Source organism: Muntiacus reevesi, chromosome 8 (assembly GCF_963930625.1).
Source record: "Muntiacus reevesi chromosome 8, mMunRee1.1, whole genome shotgun sequence".
Classification (NCBI taxonomy): Eukaryota; Metazoa; Chordata; class Mammalia; order Artiodactyla; family Cervidae; genus Muntiacus; species Muntiacus reevesi.
In genome coordinates this window covers 82,738,327-82,756,565 of record NC_089256.1, presented here as the reverse complement: position 1 = coordinate 82,756,565, position 18,239 = coordinate 82,738,327, and the positions used below count along the sequence as shown (strand labels likewise).

Here is an 18,239-nt window from a genome sequence, read left to right as displayed (position 1 = left end):
CAGTGATTATTTCCTACTTACATTTGTTGGAACATAAACAACCAATCCTATAATAACAATGAAAAAAAATTCAAGCCATTGTCTCAAATGGCTACTTTATAAAACAGAAAATGTCACTCACTGGGATAAGATGGTCCCAAAGTAACATACTTAAGTTGGCTTATTTCAACTGCCTTATGTGTTACTGAATTCAAAATAATTATTTTATAATTTAATAGCTCTATTCTTTCAGAAAAAGCACTGTTTTAAATAACCTGTTTTTGGAAAATTACAATTTTGTTTCTTAATAACCAACTTACTAGACTGAACTACTGCTTGAGTTTGTTCAGAGGTTCCAGATGCAATGTTTGTCAAAGCCCACGCCGCTTCAAACTGTAAAGAAGGACTACACGAAAACCAAATTGTTTTAGACAGCAGGAATTTCTACATTGGCCCAACATATCTACCAACCATTCCTCCCTTCCGGAATTTTGAAAGTATTAAATATTTTGATGCAAATGATCTATACACCCAGTATTTTTTAACTTCCAATGACTATTTAAAATATATCTTTGATATAAAATGGATTTTTTATTAAGAACTCTCTATTAAGATACCTGCACATTACTAACTAAACAGTTTTCTCAAGTAATTATCTGGATAAACTAGATCTTACTAATTTTCAAAGCTTAAAGGCTAACTAAATGTATCACTCGCAAATTCCCTTTTGATCTTTACCGTCTCTTGGTGTAAACATATCTTACATTGTTTTTCATGCTGGCTTTTAACTCCATCTTATAGCCCTTCTCTGTTTTCGTTGAAGATCAAACTAACTACTAAGAAAATGTTGTCTTCTGCAAAGGACACACCCTAAATTATTTCTTAAAATAATGTACTTACTTGTCATCTCTTTCAAGACAATGGACTAAAATAGGCAATATTCCAGATTTTATTAAGTCATCAATTGGTGGATTACGATCACTGGACAAAAGCTTCCTGTAAGAGATATACATATACCCCTTATGAAACTTAATGAAACATAATTAAATTCAAATTCACGTCTGATTACAATAAACTGAATATTTGGCACAAACACTCTTCCTGAAAGTTTCTTTTTAAATTTATATAATGCAATTTTCTCTTACAAAAAGATTAATTTATAAATTCACAGAAATTATTAATAATAGACATGAACCATTAGACATGGTTCTAACAACCATAAAGACATGAACACTTTACCACTTCTTTTAAGTTAGGACTAAAATGTGCAGGATGCTGGTACAAGTTTATAGCTGATACCAGTCTCCAATTCTTTATCCTACTCTATACACTAAATTAAAGACCATAAAAGCTCAACAATATTCTCAACAACTAAAGGAAATGTTATTCCCCTATATAAACCAAGTGATACCTGCTAATTTACTATCCTATCAATGTAAACTCCTTGACTGAGCTTTGTAACATTCCACAAACTGACTCCCATTTTATTTATCTAACTAATCCTCTGTAATTTAAGGGTCAGCTATCTCTCCCAGCATTTCAATCTAATTTGCAGGCCCTTCAAATCCTATTTCCCACCCTTGGAATGCTCTTTTTTGTGTCTATTCAAACTCTGTTTATACAACCTGTGTGTGTACGCTTAGTTGCTCAGTTGTGCCTGACTCTGCAACCCCATGGACTGTAGGCCACCAGGTTCCTCTGTCCGTGGGGAGTTCTCCAGGTAAGAATACTGGAGTGGGCTGCCATGCCCTCCTTCAGAGGATCTTTCCAGCCCAGGTCTCCTGCACTGCAGGCAGATTCTTGACTGTCTGACCTACTTTCTCTAAATTCCAAGAATATTTACATGGCATACAGCTACACTTACTGTTGAGCATCACTATTTTTTACATAGTTTGCCTTCCTAATTACTTTCTAAACTTCTTACAGAGCAACAATTATTCCACATGCTTCCTCATAGTATTTTTCATAATATATGGCACAATTCTTTACACAAAGGAGGAAATAAGCCAGTCTTTAACCCAGTCTTTGTTAATCAAGCTTTCAAATTTGATAAAAGAAAACTTCTTTTTTACTACTTCACTGAGGACATTCTTAAAGAGAAATGATGGTTTTTCTCCAATTGCAAAATGGTACATACCACATATACAATCGTTAGTTTGGTGACACTGTCTTGGTTTGTGTAAGGTGCAGTAATTTACCCAGCAATTTTGCAGTTAAAAAAAAAAAGGCAAATAAAAGTCTTATTCTTTTTTAGAATTATTGTGAAAATAACAGTCCCTAAAGTTATCTCAGAATCTCCTAGGGATCCACACACTGTATTTTCAGATACCCTGCCTTAGGACTTTCATTATCTTGCAGAACTCATGATGAGAAGAGCTGCTCCAGTATTATAATTAATACTGACAATGGTGAGCATAATGTATTCATTTCTTAACCATTCTTCCTATTAACATTAATTTGTTATTTGAGATATGAAAATTTCTGTGACTTTCTTCCTATATTATATTAACAAAGACCTTTCTAATAAGTTCTTTAACCTGTATAGGGCAACACTGTAATCTTATAATTTCCTTATCTGTTCTAAGCCATTTACACTGAATATACAAAAGTAGCAAAGTCTAATAAACATAAAAGGGACTCAAAGCACTGGATAAGATATTACATGAAGGTGTGAAGTCTTTTTCTACTTTAAAACTCTATAACGAGTTAATGTCTTGCTTAAGTGGCTCTTTCCTACTGATAATTAGAACATAGGGTATTATTCTTACATATATAAAAAAACAAAGAAACCACTATATTGTACTATGATACAACCATGTCTTCCCCAAGCTATTTATTAATACAAATGTCTCAGTGGTTAAGTTTCTCTGGCTTTTCCTTTGAAATACGAGTGCACAGGTTTTACAACAGAAATGTGTGAAATGATAAGTAGGAGTTTCTGTAGCCCTAAATCTTAACATCTTGCAGCCTGTACACTGCTGTAGTAAGCTTTAATTCAACTTATCGTTTGATCAATATGAAAACTGTGAGATGAATCAGCTACCCAAGCACAATCTGAAGAATCTCACTTTTAATAAAATTAAACCTATTATTCAGTAAAGAATGAAAAGTTTTACAATGTTTTTCTATTAGTCTATAGCAATAACATGTCAAATCAACTTTCTTCCAGTGTTTGCACATATTAAATGTACACTAAAGCTTCCAGGTATTAGTGAATTAGAAAATTGCTAATTTTAATTAGAGAATAATCTTACAGAATAATTTTTAAAATAAATTCTTTAGGTCTATGACTATTTTTTATTGTTTGTCATCAAAGTTAATATAATAGGACTACTATATAGTAAAAACCCAAAAGAGAACTCCTGTCTAAGTTACAAACGTTAAATATGTCCTTAACTTACCTAGCAGCTTGAACTGCACTTAATTGAATTCCTTGGTTATCACTTGAAGCATTCTATAAAAAACCAAACAATTTGTGATGCAGATACACAATAATTAGTAGACAAGTTTAAGAAATATGAATGAGGGTGGGGGAGGGGAAATCAACTTACTTGAACTATAGCTTCTAGAGAGGTATTTTGCTAGGAAAAAGTTAGAGAAAATCAAGTTAAAAATTCACCTTGTAATTCTGTATTTATGTAAAATCTTTCACAAAATTTTTAAATTACCAAAATAACAATAACTTACCACTCTATAATCGCCATCTATGTCAGAGTCTTCACAGACATCTTCATGTGGTACATTCCTCCTCTTTAAGAGATGTTCATCTCTTTTATTCTTAAAAAAAAAAACAGAAATTCAGTTAAATTTTAAAAAGCTAAGTAGTTTCACATAAAAATTAGACAATCCTGTGCCTACAAAAAAATACAAATTGACTTTTAAAAGTAAAATGCAAATGCAGACAATTAAACCAAGTTGTGAATTAAACACATAAGCAACACCTATTTGAGCCCCATCCAAACAGTACATTTTTAATGAACTGTGAACAATGTAAAAACAAACTAAAAATAAAAAAACTGATTAAAAAAGATAAGAGTATAGTTTAAGCCAGAACCAAACATATATATTTATTTAAAAGTATTGAACCATTTTATACATCATCTGGGAGCTTCTCTTTACCTAAAAGCAAAGTCAAAGCAAAAGTTGGGCAGTTCAAAAATCAGATGAAAATTAACAATGTCTTACAAAAATTAAGGGGCACTTGAATTTCACCAAAATGTTCAGGACAAATTTTCAAATACATTTTCAACTAACCTACTTTAATACTTGAGAAGTTGATAAAATTTTTAAATGCCAAGTTCCTTTTATGGAGTAATTATTGTAAATAGCAGAACTATTAAGTATAACTATGACATACACTTTTTATAAACCATTTAAAATTACAGAAGAAAAAACCATCAGATACTGTGTTTACCTCTATTTTAGATAGTCGACAAAATGAAAAAAAAAAAAAAAAAACAACAACAAAATGCACCTTATCAATTTCAACAGTTGTCAAACTTAGTCAATACCTCCATTTTCAAAGAAAAAAGAAACGCTCATTTAAGCACTTGACATTCATGTGCATTTGCTAATTTCTCTCTATATGGTTGCTGTAATTATACCTGAAAGTACACAATGTTAATCAGACTCACCTTTCTTAATTCAACTACAACTTCATTTCGTTGTCTTCTCATAGTCTACAAGAAATTAAACAAAATTGTTTAAAAAAAAAATCACCTCAAATTCCATCACCCAGAGAAAACTGCTATTAACATTTCGATGTACACCCCCTAATCTTTTCTTCTAGTCATATATATATATAAAGTCATATTCTACTCCTAATAAAGATTATAAAATGATTTCCTATCTTCATTTCATATTCACATTCTTAAATACTGAAAATCTCTTTGAAATTATTACTGGAACTATAATATTGAATATATCATAAAAATTTAAAACCAGAACACAGGAATTATTAAAAACACAAAGGTACGAAGAATAATCCATAATGTCACCCCCTGTAAGAATTCCCTATTTAAAAAGTAATATATGAATTGGCCTCCAACTAATAAAATAAAAAAAAAAAAAAAAAAAAAGTAATATATGTACAAGGTAATCTCACTCCCATATGAACCCCCTACTTAACAAGGAATATATGTACAAGGTTAGTAAACTGAAGTGCATTAAAAAAGGGGGGTGCGGGAGGGGGAGAAAACCTTCCTGACGATTCACAGCCTCTTTCTTTAAAGATAAACACAGATAGGTTTACTATGACTCTGATACACTTATTCTATTCTTTACCTTATTTTTATTTATTTTATTTAAAGATCTGGAAGATCTTTCATGATGGTATATGCAAATCTATCTTATTCTTCCTAAGGAGCACAAAATTATTCTACCACATACTGTAACCATTCTGTTTTTTAACCTGTTTTTCTCACTTTAAAGTTACCTAATACATGGATACATGTTCACGGTAAAACATTCAGAAACGATACCAGCTCACATTATGTATAGAACCACCTCATTCTTTCTAATAACTGCACATGCCAAGACATATTAAGTGGAGAGAGCAATTCATGAATACTTAGAATGTCTAATAAATACATCAAACATATCTGAAACCGAAACTTTTACAAACATATGTTCTACCCCATCTCACATGGTTCATATGAGGGTGAGATTATGAGTTTGTTTACCCTTAGTATTTTTGTATTTTTATAAGCCTTACGTTAGTCTTAAAAATTTGCAATATATCCAATATCCCAGGTCTATTAATAATTTCAAAGAGATTTTCAGCAAATGGCAACTCCATCCTTCCAGTTGCACAGATCAAATTATATCTTAAAGCCACCCCTAATTCTTCCTTTTCTCTCATATTATGTACTCAATTTGTTAGGAAATCATATTGGTTCAATCATCAAAACTTATCTGAAATACAACTACATATGATGATTTCCTCTGCCACTCTCTGATCCAACTCACCATTATCTCTCCTCTAGATAACTGCAAAAGCCTCCTAATTTGCATCCCTCTTTCTCTTCTTGCTCTCCATCTTTCTTCCAGTCCGTTATTATCACAGCAACCAGAGTAATCCTCACAGGGAGTCTTACTTTTTCTGTGCCACAGACTTCTTCGGCAGCCTGGGGCAAGCAACGGCCACCTTTTCGAACTGCTGCTGTTGCTCAGTTGCTAAGTCACGTCTGACTCTTTACGGCCCCATGAACTGCGCCAGGCTTTCTTGTCCTTCATTATCTCCTGGAGTTTGCTCAGATTCACGGCCACTGAATTGGTGATGCAATTCAACAAACTCATTCTCTGTTGCCCCCTTCTCCTCCTGCCCTCAATATTTCCCAGCATCAGGGGCTTTTCTTCTGAGTTGGATCTTGGCATCAGGTGGCCAAAGTACAAGAGTTTCAGCATCAGTACTTCCAATGGATATTCAGGACCGATTTCTTTTAGGATTGACTAGTCTGATCTCCTTGGCAGTCCAAGAGACTTTCAAGAGTCTTCTTCAGCACCACAATTAAAAAGCATCAATTCTTCAGTGCTCAGCCTTCTTTATGGTCTCTCACATCCATACACGACTACTGGAAAAACCACAGCTTTGACTATACAGACCTTCGCTGGCAAAGTGATGTCTTTGGTTTTTAACACACTGTCTAGGTTTATCATAGCTTTTCTTCCAAGAAGCATGTGTCTTTTAATTTCATGGCTGTAGTCACCAGTAATTTTGGAGCCCAAGAAAATAAAATCAGTCACTATTTTCATCGCTTCTTCATCTATTTGCCATGAAATGATGGGACCAGATGCCATGATCTTAGCTTTTTGAAATGTTGAGTTTTAAGCCAGTTATTTCACTCTCCTTTCACCCTTATCAAGAGGCTCTTTAGTTCCTCTTTGCTTCCTGCCATAAGGGTGGTGTCACCTGCCTATCTGAGGTTGTTGATATTTCTCCTGGCAATCTTGATACCAACTTGTGCTTCATCCAGCCCAGCATTTCACATGATGCACTCTGCATAGAAGTTAAATAAGCAGGGTGACAATATACTGCCTTGACGTACTCCTTCTCCAATTATGAACCAGTCTATTGTTCCATGTCCGGATCTAACTGTTGCTTCCTGACCTGCATACAGGTTTCGCAGGAGGCAGGTCAGGTGGTATGGTATTCCCATCTCACAGTTTGCTGTGATCCACACACTCAAAGGCTTTTGTGGAGTCAATGAAACAGAAGTAGATGTCTTTCTGAAATTCTCTTGCTTTTTCTATGACCCAACAGATGTTGGCAATTTGATCTCTAGTTCCTCTGCCTTTTCTAAACCCAGCTTGTTCATCTGGAAGGTCTTGATTCATGTACTGCTGAAGCCTAGCTTGAAAGATTTTGAGCATTATCTTGCTGACAAGTAAACTGAGTGCAATCATACAGTGTTGCCCTTCTCTGGGACTGGAATGAAAACTGGATGACATACCGAGCGCAGTATGTCATCAAATCATCCTTGAGGGTGTTAAAGTAGCTCAGCTGGAATTCCATCACCTCCACTAGCTTTGTTTGTAGTGATGCTTCCTAAGGCTCACTTGACCTCACACTCCAGGATGCCTGGCTCCAGATGAGTGACCACACCATTGTGGTTATCTGGGCCACTAAGACCTTTTTTTGTGTAGTTCTTCTGCGTATTCTTGCCACCTCTTCTTAATCTCTTCTTCTGTTAAGTCCTTGCCATTTCTGTCCTTTATTGTGCTCATCTTTGCATGAAAATGTTCCCTTGGTAACTCCAATTTTCTTGAAGAGATCTCTAGTCTTTCCTTTTCTATTGTTTTCCTCTATTTCTTTGCATTGTTCACTTAAGGCTTTCTTATCCCTCCCTGCTATTCTCTGGAACTCAGATAGTGGTTTTAAATACAGAAATGAAATATGACTATTACAAAAAAGCCAATTAAACTAATTGTTCCCAAAATATATAAAACATGAAACAACAAACTGTGATATACATGCTTCATTATCATATGAAATGGAACCTAGCAGTTCCATAATAATTACTATACTTTCAAAGTAATGCTGACCATGAATGGTATTTCAGGATATTGTGCAACAAAACTCTGATTTTTATAGGTGGGAACAAAAATCACAGGTAACTTTAATAAATATAGAGGTTTACTGGCTACATTCTGAAAGTTAGTGAAAAAAAGGATGCAATTATTTTTTTTTCTAAGTCTCCAGGTTCTTTTGAATGCTACCCATAGACTTTATGGGAAGAAACCCTTTTTAAAACCCTTTCAGTAAAGATACCCTTTCTAAAAAGTAAATCAGATCATTTTACTCCCCTCTTCAAAACCACCCAACGGCTTTCCACTTTGGAGTAAAGTGGCTTCAGTCTTGCCACCTCATTCCCTCCCTGGTTACCATCTCCTAACTATCCAGCAGCTATACATCGATATATCTGGGTACTGGGCTTCTCTGTCTTATTTTTCTCCATAGCACTTACAATATTTTAATATACTATGTAAAACTTTATTTGCTTATTGTCCCCTCCCTCCACTAGAATATAAGTTCTATATATAAGGAATAACATGAGAAATAAATATTATTCCTTCTCAAAATGTACTGATCTTAAATGTGTGGAGATCTTTACCTCAATTTTTGACCAAATCAATTTATCCCATCTTTGTTTAAGTGATCATTTGAGCTTTGGTAAAGCTATGGAATTTAAAAATATGACAACTGAAAATACTAACAAGTATTAGTATTGTATAGTATGCTGCAAATGAGTAAAAACAATTAGCCAAATATTATAATTAAGAGTTTCAATATTCACCATAGTTCAATCATTAGAGCCTTCAGAGGTTAGAAGAAGAAATCTTTCTTTCTTTTTGCAAATAAGGAAACTGAGGCTTAGAAAAGTTAAATAACTAGGCCAAGGCTATGGCTAGAAGTGTGACACCCAGTATTACAATTTAGAGCGTGTGTGCATGCTTAGTCACTCAATTGTGTCTGACTCTTTTTGACCCATGGGCTTTAGCTTGCCAGGCTCCTCTGTCTATGTGATTCTCCAGGCAAAAATACTGGAGTGGGTAGTCATTTCCTTCTCCAGGGGATCTTCCTGACCCAGGATAGAACCCATGTTTCCTGCGCTGCAGGCAGTAAAGGATCCTTTACTGTCTGAGCAACCAGGGAGACCCAGAATTCAGAGTTTCATACATAGTCAGTTAACCACTAAGCGATACTGTCTCCCACAAGTCAAATGGAGTTCAAGCCAGTTTTTAAAGCCAATGGTTCATTCTAAAGCAGAAGCACCACTATCAAGACAATGGGCTTTTCCCTGTATCACAATACTAAAACAATAAACAACTCAAGTAGACAGTAACAAAAACCAATGTCCTATGTCTCACACACAGAAAATAAAACCTGCATAATGTACTAAGGCTAGTCCAGTAAAAGGCAGACTTCTGAGGGACAGAGATTATTTCTAGTCTGGTTTCTCACCCCATTTAAAGAAGTGGGATTAAGGTATAATCAATGGGCTGTAACTTCTTTTTAATAAAGCAACTACTAATAAATCCTAAACAACTGCTATATATACACAAAATTTCCCCTCATTTTAATCTATCTTATTTATTAAATTTAGAGTTACTGATAATTTGAACCACTACTAAAGGATTTATCAAACTAATTTAGTACTATAGTTATGACATAAGCTTTGGGTTATTACTAGCCATAGAAACATACAAAATAAGAGAAGTCACCATCTTTTTTATAATGAAGCAAAAAAGATTTTTTTATTTAAGAGAAAGATTGAGGTAAAGAGACGACTGAATGAAATAGTAGAAAGACATCCTATGTGCCAGCTTGGTAGCATTTACTCTTTTTTTTTTTTTTTTTTTTTTAACTGCAAAAAACAAATGTCTTAAAAGTAGTATTAGATATTTAGACTTTTTCAAATCATAACCCCATCTCAAATCAAGGATTTTTTTCCCTGAGGTTTCATGAAAGGGATACATAAGGTTTCTTTTTCTAAATTTTAACTTATTCTAAAGAGCAGTTTTTTACACACTACACACAAACATAATAGTTATGGAGTCACATGATATACACTGATGCAGTAAGCTGTCAATCAGAATTCCAAAAGGCTGCCAAACTGGCCAAAGGCTTATTTATAGGCCAAAGACTATCTAAAGGACAAAGGCTGTAGAGGGTGCCTGCCTCCACTCCTCCTCCCCCAACAAAGAGTAGGGTTCAGGCTGGTCTGATCACCCAGAATTTCTGTATTTCTTTGCTTGTAATACAGCTTCAAAGTTCTAAATTCAGGCAAAAGGGGACAAGAAATTGCCAAAAAATTCAAACAAGTGAATCTTAAAGAACACAGAACTTCCATTTAGAAGGAATGTGGTTATTAAAATTAACAAATAATTACTGTATGTCCATCAGTGAGCTAGGCTCTAGGGATTAAATACTTTCTCTGCTCTAATGGGGTGTAGGGTATAATACTTTCTTCCTAATTTGTGGCTATTTAATTTCTAAGTCACCTTTATCAATGTACAGTTTTCTTTAAAAACTAGTAATCTAAGATAACGGTAATATAACAACATACTGTATGAAACTTAAATGTTTAAAGAAAATTCTAAAGTTAGTCATTCAAGAGATAAGGAATATAATACTTTGACTTTATGTCATCTAGCCTGTCATTTTTACCCTAGGAATATTGACAGGTAATAGCACAAAAAAGAAAAAGAATAAAAAAACTTATCAGCATAAGATATTTTGTGAAGAGATGAAATATATTTTAAAATGGGATTGTGGTAGTCAGCACAACTCTGAAAACTTGCTAAAAATAATTAAATTGTACACCTAAAATGGATGAGGTTTATGCAAAGTAAGCTATATCGCAATAGTTTTTAAAAAAAAGTTAAACACATACACATCCCTCCAACATGGATTCTACTGTTTTACCACTTTAAGCCTGCCAAAAAGCATACACTCAACCATCCAAATATTTATTAATCACCTATATGCCAAGCACTAGATGGACTGGACACAGAATATCCATGGCCTTATGAAGCTAGTACTCTTATGACAGAGAAATATAATTTAATAGTAATAAGGCCTAACATTTAGCAAACACTGGGTGCCAAACACCATTCCAAACAGGTTACTTGACTTTATTTATTTAAATATATGCAATGTGTTATAACATGCAAACTGATCTTAGCAGCAGGGAGACTATGTAATAACGATGAAATATAAGCTCAATCTTTAAGACTGAATGGAAATTTGACTAGAGACAAGCATTCCAGGTAGAAAATACAGCATATACAAAAACAGAGATGCATAAAAATGTCATGTGCAGGATCTGTTGAAGAACATGAGAAGCCAGGAACAGAAAGGTAGGCAAGAAATCAAATCAGTCATGACATGAAAAGCTGACCTACAAAACATTTCAAGGAAAAGTGAGTTACTTTTCAACTCAAAGTGAGGGGTTTTCAACCTCAATAACCACCACATCCTAAACATACTCGGTAAGGACAACAGCTCTTTAACCCAATAAATGCAGTAAATTGAATGTGAAAGATAAAAATAACTATAAAAAAATCTGTCTTCCATTCTTTACCTATTTCTCCTCCTCTCACCTCCACCTGTTGATCTCTGCAGCAGCAGCAATTATGGTCCTTATTTATTTGCCAGCAAATAAATTTCAACTTCACAATAAAAAGTTAAATGCTTAACACTAAATGCTTGCTCTAACGGTGGACTTACTTCTCAGTGATAAATAATAGCAGCAGTATGAGAGAAAAGTTCTAATTAGCACTACTAGTGATAGGCAAAAGTCTTCACAAGCAGAATCAAGTTCTAATCTCTGCCAAGTATAAAGATGAATGCAGATTCAGTACAAGAGAAGTTTATAAGTAAATGCACAGTAGGAGGCCAGATGAAACCTTGGCAAGCTTTACGAGCAGTTTTAAGAAACAATTCTAACCTACAGATACTAAGCTTTAAAATGATCCACATCTAAATTATAAGCATTGTAATTTATTAGTACATCAATGTAAATTTTTTAAAAAATTCACAAAAATGTAAGAAACCATTAACAGTTGCTAACTCTAAGGAAAGACATTAGAGTTTCATTATTTACTCAATATTCAAATAAGGAAATAGATTAAATTCAAAAGTTATATTTGGAAAAGTTAGAAAATCAAGGTAAGAAGAATACAAAAAAATTGAATTTCTATATTCACCTATCTTGTACAAGTGAATCAAATTCACTTGATCAAATTGCCAAAGTCTATTGGATCATTGAAAAAGCAAGAGAGTTCCAGAAAAACATCTACTTCTGCTTTATTGACTATGCCAAAGCCTCTGACTGTGTGGATCACAACAAACTGTGGAAAATTCTTCAAGAGATAGGAATAGCAGACCACCTGACCTGCCTCCTGAGAAATCTATATGCAGGTCAGGAAGCAACAGTTAGAACTGGACATGGAACAACAGACTGGTTCCAAATCGGGAAAGGAGTATACTATCATTATGCTTATTTAATTAATATGCAGAGTACATCATGAGAAATGCTGGATTGGATGAAGTACAAGCTGGAATCAAGATTGCTGGGAGAAATATCAATAACCTCAGATACACAGATGACACCACCCTTATGGCAGAAAGCAAAGAAGAACTAAAAAGCCTCTTGATGAAAGTGAAAGAAGAGAGTGAAAAAGTTGGATTAAAACTCAACATTCAGGAAACTAAGATCATGGCATCTGGTCCCATCACTTCATGACAAATAGATGGGGAAACAATGGAAACAGTGAGAGACTTCATTTTGGGGGGCTCCAAAATCACTGCAAGTGGTGACTGCAGCCATGAAATTAAAAGACGCTTGCTCCTTGGAAGAAAGCTATGACCAACCTAGACAGCATATTATAAAACAAAGACATACAAACAATAAATGCTGGAAAGGGTGTGGAGAAAAAGGGAACCCTCTTACACTGTTGGTGGGAATGCAAGCTAGTACAGCCGCTATGGAGAACAGTGTGGAGATTTCTTAAAAAACTGGAAATAGAACTGCCATATGACCCAGCAATACCACTCCTGGGCATACACACCGAGGAAACCAGATCTGAAAGAGACACGTGTACCCCAATGTTCATCGCAGCACTGTTTATAATAGCCAGGACATGGAAGCAACCTAGATGCCCATCAGCAGACGAATGGATAAGGAAGCTGTGGTACATATACATCATGGAATATTACTCAGCCATTAAAAAGAATTCATTTGAATCAGTTCTAATGAGATGGATGAAACTGGAGCCCATTATACAGAGTGAAGTAAGCCAGAGAGATAAAGACCAATACAGTATACTAACACATATATATGGAATTTAGAAAGATGGTAATGATAACCCTATATGCAAAACAGAAAAAGAGACACAGATGTAAAGAACAGACTTTTGGACTCTGTGGGAGAAGGTGAGGGTGGGATGTTTCGAGAGAACAGCATTGAAACATGTATATTATCTATGGTGAAACAGATCACCAGCCCAGATTGGGTGCATGAGACAAGTGCTCGGGCCTGGTGCACTGGGAGGACCCAGAGGGATCGAATAGACAGGGAGGTGGGAGGGGGGATCGGGATGGGGAATACATGTAAATCCATGGCTGATTCATGTCAATGTATGACAAAAACCACTACAATATTGTAAAGTAATTAGCCTCCAACTAATAGGAATAAATGAAAAAATAAAAAAATAAAAAACAAAGACATTACTATGTCAACAAAGGTCCGTTTAGTCAAGGCTATGGTTCTTCCAGTGGTCATGTATGGATGTGAGAGTTGGACTATAAAGAAAGCTGACACCAAAAAATTGATGCTTTTGAACTGTGGTGTTGGAGAAGACTCTTGACCCAGTCCCTCCTAACAGAAATCAGTTCTGAATATACATTGGAAGGACTGATGCTGAAGCTGAAACTCCAATACTTTGGCCACCTGATGTGAAGAACTGACTCACTGGAAAAGACCCTGATGCTGGGAAGATTGAAGGTGGGAGGAGAAGGGGACAACAGAGGATGAGATGGTTGGATGGCATCACTGACTCAATGGACAAGAGTTTGAGTGAGTTCAAGGAGTTGTTGATGGAAAGCGAAGCCTGGCATGCTGCAGTCCATGGGGTCACAAAAGAGTCAGACATGAATGAGTAACTGAACTGAACTGATCTTGTACAAGGGGCTTCCCTGGTGACTCAGATGGTAAAGAATCCGATTGCAATGAAGGAGACCTGGGTTCAATCCATGCGTTGGGAAGATTCCCTGGAGGATGGCATGGCAACTCCCTCCAATATTCCTGCCTGGAGAATCCCATGGACAGAGGAGACTGGTGGGTTACAGTCCACGGGGTCACAAAGAGTTGGACACAACTGAGCAACTAAGCACAACATCTTGTACAAGAGCTGTATGCACACACACACAGCAGAGGAGAAAACATACGAACACATACATGTCTTCTCCCAAGATGGGTTACTGTAATATGACTAAACTACTTTATTAGCATATGGCTGCTAGTCCCATGTTTGGTAGGGAAAGAAAAAAGGTTAAGAAATGACAAGTTTGGTGAGACACACAAAAACAACCCTCTCAAAAGATGGATAATACTGCAAGGCAAACTTTCAGAATCACACAGAAAGTGATGAAGGACAATGCAGAGAGAAACCTGTTATTATACCAAACAAATACATATTCAAATTTTACACGAGCGAAAGGGAAAGTACTCCCTTCTCTTTTATAATGAGACTGATCAAATCCTGGCAAGAATGATCATTTCTCTTCAAAGGTTTTGAGTACTTTATAGAAGAAATACAATTTCAGGAAGTGACTGACAGGCTGAAGAAAACTTAACATATGGCAAAGACATTGGAAAAAATTATGATGAACAGGAATCTAAACAAGATTCAACCAAGTTAAGGAAGTCAACAGAGCCCAAGCTTAACACACTGCTGAGTTAAATCTGCTCTCTCTGCTTATTTGTTGCATTCTCAGATGAGAAAACCAATTAGTTTTTTCCACTTACAAAACAGCATCTGATTAAAATAAAATATGAGCTATAAGAGATTAAGGAATATTTTTCTTGTATGTATAGCATATGAACATAATCAAAGTCATGGTTTTGTTACAGAAAAATCTACACAAAAGCATTACAGGATTTTGCAACTGGAAAAAATAGAAATCAACTAACTGTCTCATTTTATACAACGACTTGTCCAAGAACAGTGAGGCTCAGATAATCCTGGTCTCAGACCAACGTTCTTTATACTAGATCATACTACTTTTTCATTCTAGGTCTGCTTCTGTGGCATCTCTCTTCAAATAAGCTACTTTTCCTTCTTTTTCCTCAGTATTTTCAAAATAGTAATTTTTCTTTGTGAACTGAAGTTCAAAGATTCTCACACTGCCAACAGAAAAACTTCACTGAAAGGCAAATCACTGAATTACTCCATTAAAACATCATTTGAGAAACATTAACTCTAATTATGTTCACATACTAAACAGATGTGTACATCTACACAGAAAGCCAGTCATTCACTCAACAAATGTTTACTGATCACTATGTACCACACACTGTTTTCAGCGTTAAGGACACAGCAGGGAACAAAAGGACACAAATCCCATCTTCATGGAAACTAGTGTGGGGAAAGACAATAAATAAAACTATATAGTATGTTAGATAGTGAAAAATATTACAGAGAAAAAATATAAAGTCAAGAAGGGGGATATTTTTAAGTAAAGACCTTAAGATGAGTGAGCAAGCCATGTGGGTAATTTGGCAGAAAGTATTCAAGGCAGAGGAATAAGCAAGTAAAAAACGACCAGACATGAGAGGAAAGAAAAGTAAAGAGTCCAGCTGGCTGATATACAATGAATTAAGGAGCAGGAAATGGTGGCCACTGTAAAGATTTTGGCATTTACTTGGTGAGGCAGAAAGTCACTGATGGATTTTGAGCAAAGGGGAATAGAATCATTCCAGCTACTGCGTTGGGAATGCACCATAGCTGCAGAATTCCAGTAAAAGATGACAGTTTGGAGCAGAGCAGTGGAGAGCATGAGATGTGGGTTCTGATGACTGAACCTACAATATTTGCTAATTAATGGGATGGATAAGACTGGGAAGAGAGGAAGCAATAAGAGCTGGAAGGTTTCTGGTCCAAGTAAGTCAAAGATGGAACTACCATTTACTGAGGTGGGGTAGATTGAATGATGAGCAGGTTTAGAGGGTAATATCACTTTTGAAAATGCTAAGCTGAATATGCTTATGATGAATCAAAATGAGACATCAAGCAGTCAGTTGAGCCGAGGATTCAAGGAAGAAGTTAGGACTAAAAACATCAACTTAAAAAGCTGACTGTGTATAAACTGTATTTAAAACTAGGTGATCTGATAATTTTCTATGGAATGAACACAACTGCAGGCACTCTAAGGGATAGAAGACTAAGACTCAGTGAGACAGACGGCAATAGGAATCTGTGCAAACCTGGAATCAAGTAAAAAAAATGATTTTTTCAAGGACACATACACAATTAACTATGTCAAATGCTGGTTTTAGGGAAAGTAAGATGATGACTGAGAACCATCAGATTACTGTATATTTACTTTGTAATATTGCTCAACATCATAGAAGCAATACCTGCACCCCCCAAATCTACTATGAATTCTGGTCTGTTCCTGTTAAGCATTTATTGCCATTTCTGGGAACGTAAAAAGGTAAAAAACACTACCCAAGAATCAAAGCTTTAATCCACATCTCCTTTACTGTGCTATAGTACTGTATGTAAGTTACAGAACTTTTAAAGGGGAGCTCTGGTATCTACAAAACAGAGATTTCTTCAAATGAAAATAAACCTCATTCTCCAGCCCGTCCTTGTTCTCTCAAGTCACTCTGCAGGCATTCTCATTTCTGAGTAGGTCATAGTATTTCAAGAAAAGACTAAATTTGTGTAAATAAAGGTTCCTCCTCTATCAATGCAGCCAATGAAGTAGACTACATTTTAACATATATTCCCAAATTAGTCACTTCTATAAGAATGAAGTTATTAAAAAGTCAAATATACAAAAAAGAAAATTGTAAAACACTCATGTATCAATAAATGTCACTATTTTGCTCTATTTGCTTCGTTTTTTTAAAGAAACAAAAACTTCAGAGTGTTACAGATATTGCTAAAATCTCACTCCAACCTCAACCCTCTACTCTAACCTTCCCTTTTGCCTTGCCAGAAACAACCATTTTTTCTGAATTCTCATGGGTGTTTTGACTGTGTATCAACACATCTGTTAAAGTTTTATATACTTAACATTTTAATATGGATAACATCATGCCATACATACATTTTTAAAATATATTTTTGATGTGAATCTTTTAAACAATCTTTATTGAATGTTGCAATATTGCTTCTGTTTTATGTTTCGGTTTCTTGGTCTTCAGGCATGTGGGATCTTAGCTCCCAGACCAGGGATCAAACCCACACCCCCTGCACTGGAAGGCAAACTCCTAAACACTGAACTGTCAGGAAGTTCCTATATATACTTTTTGGAAAAATAAACATTAGAGCAGTTTCAGGTCCACAGAAAAAGAGAAAGTTCAGAGCTCTCACGCATTCCGAGCTCGTCTTCCACTGTTAACACCCTGAACCAGGCAGCTTTGTTACAAATGATGCCTCTAAGACACATCACTACCACCCAAAACTTAGAGTTGACATTCGGGCACATTCTACAAGTTTTGGCAAATGTAAAATAACATGTATCCACTCAGGTGGGGCTAGTGCCAAGAACCCGCTTGCCTATGCAGAAGAGAGACCCAGGTTTGATCCCTGGGTCGGGAAGATCCCCTGGAGAAGAAAATGCCAACTCACTCCAGTATTCTTACCTGGAGAATCCCACGGACACAGGGGCACAGTCAGAAATGTTTGTGACTGAGCATGCATGCATCATTATTACAGTACCATACAGATTAATTTCACTGTCCTAAAAATCCTCTCTACTCTGCCTATGATCTCTGGAAACACTCATCTTTTACTATCTCTACAGTTTTGCCTTTTCCAGAATGTAACATAGTTGGAATGATACAACAGGTGACCCTTTTAGACTGGCATCTTTCATTTAATAGTATATATTTAAGCTTCCTCCATGTTTTTTCATAGCTTGGTAGAACATTTTTTCTTAATGCTGAATAATATTCCACTGTCTGGATGTATCATAGTTACTTACCTTCATTTGTATAAATACCAGTGTGATTAATGAATTGTAT

At 35.5% G+C, this 18,239-nt stretch overlaps 1 protein-coding gene across 1 annotated transcript in view; it reads right to left on the bottom strand.

Annotated features, from left to right (window-relative positions):
- KPNA4 (karyopherin subunit alpha 4) overlaps positions 1-18,239 on the bottom strand; it is a 58,183-nt gene that overhangs the window by 22,409 nt on the left and 17,535 nt on the right. Inside the window, exons 2-7 of the mRNA XM_065942633.1 lie at positions 4,614-4,658; positions 3,667-3,756; positions 3,531-3,560; positions 3,381-3,433; positions 880-975; positions 300-385 (exon numbers count right to left, since the gene is read on the bottom strand). Coding sequence (XP_065798705.1) covers positions 300-385; positions 880-975; positions 3,381-3,433; positions 3,531-3,560; positions 3,667-3,756; positions 4,614-4,658 — 400 coding nt within the window. The remainder of the gene's footprint in view (positions 1-299; positions 386-879; positions 976-3,380; positions 3,434-3,530; positions 3,561-3,666; positions 3,757-4,613; positions 4,659-18,239) is intronic.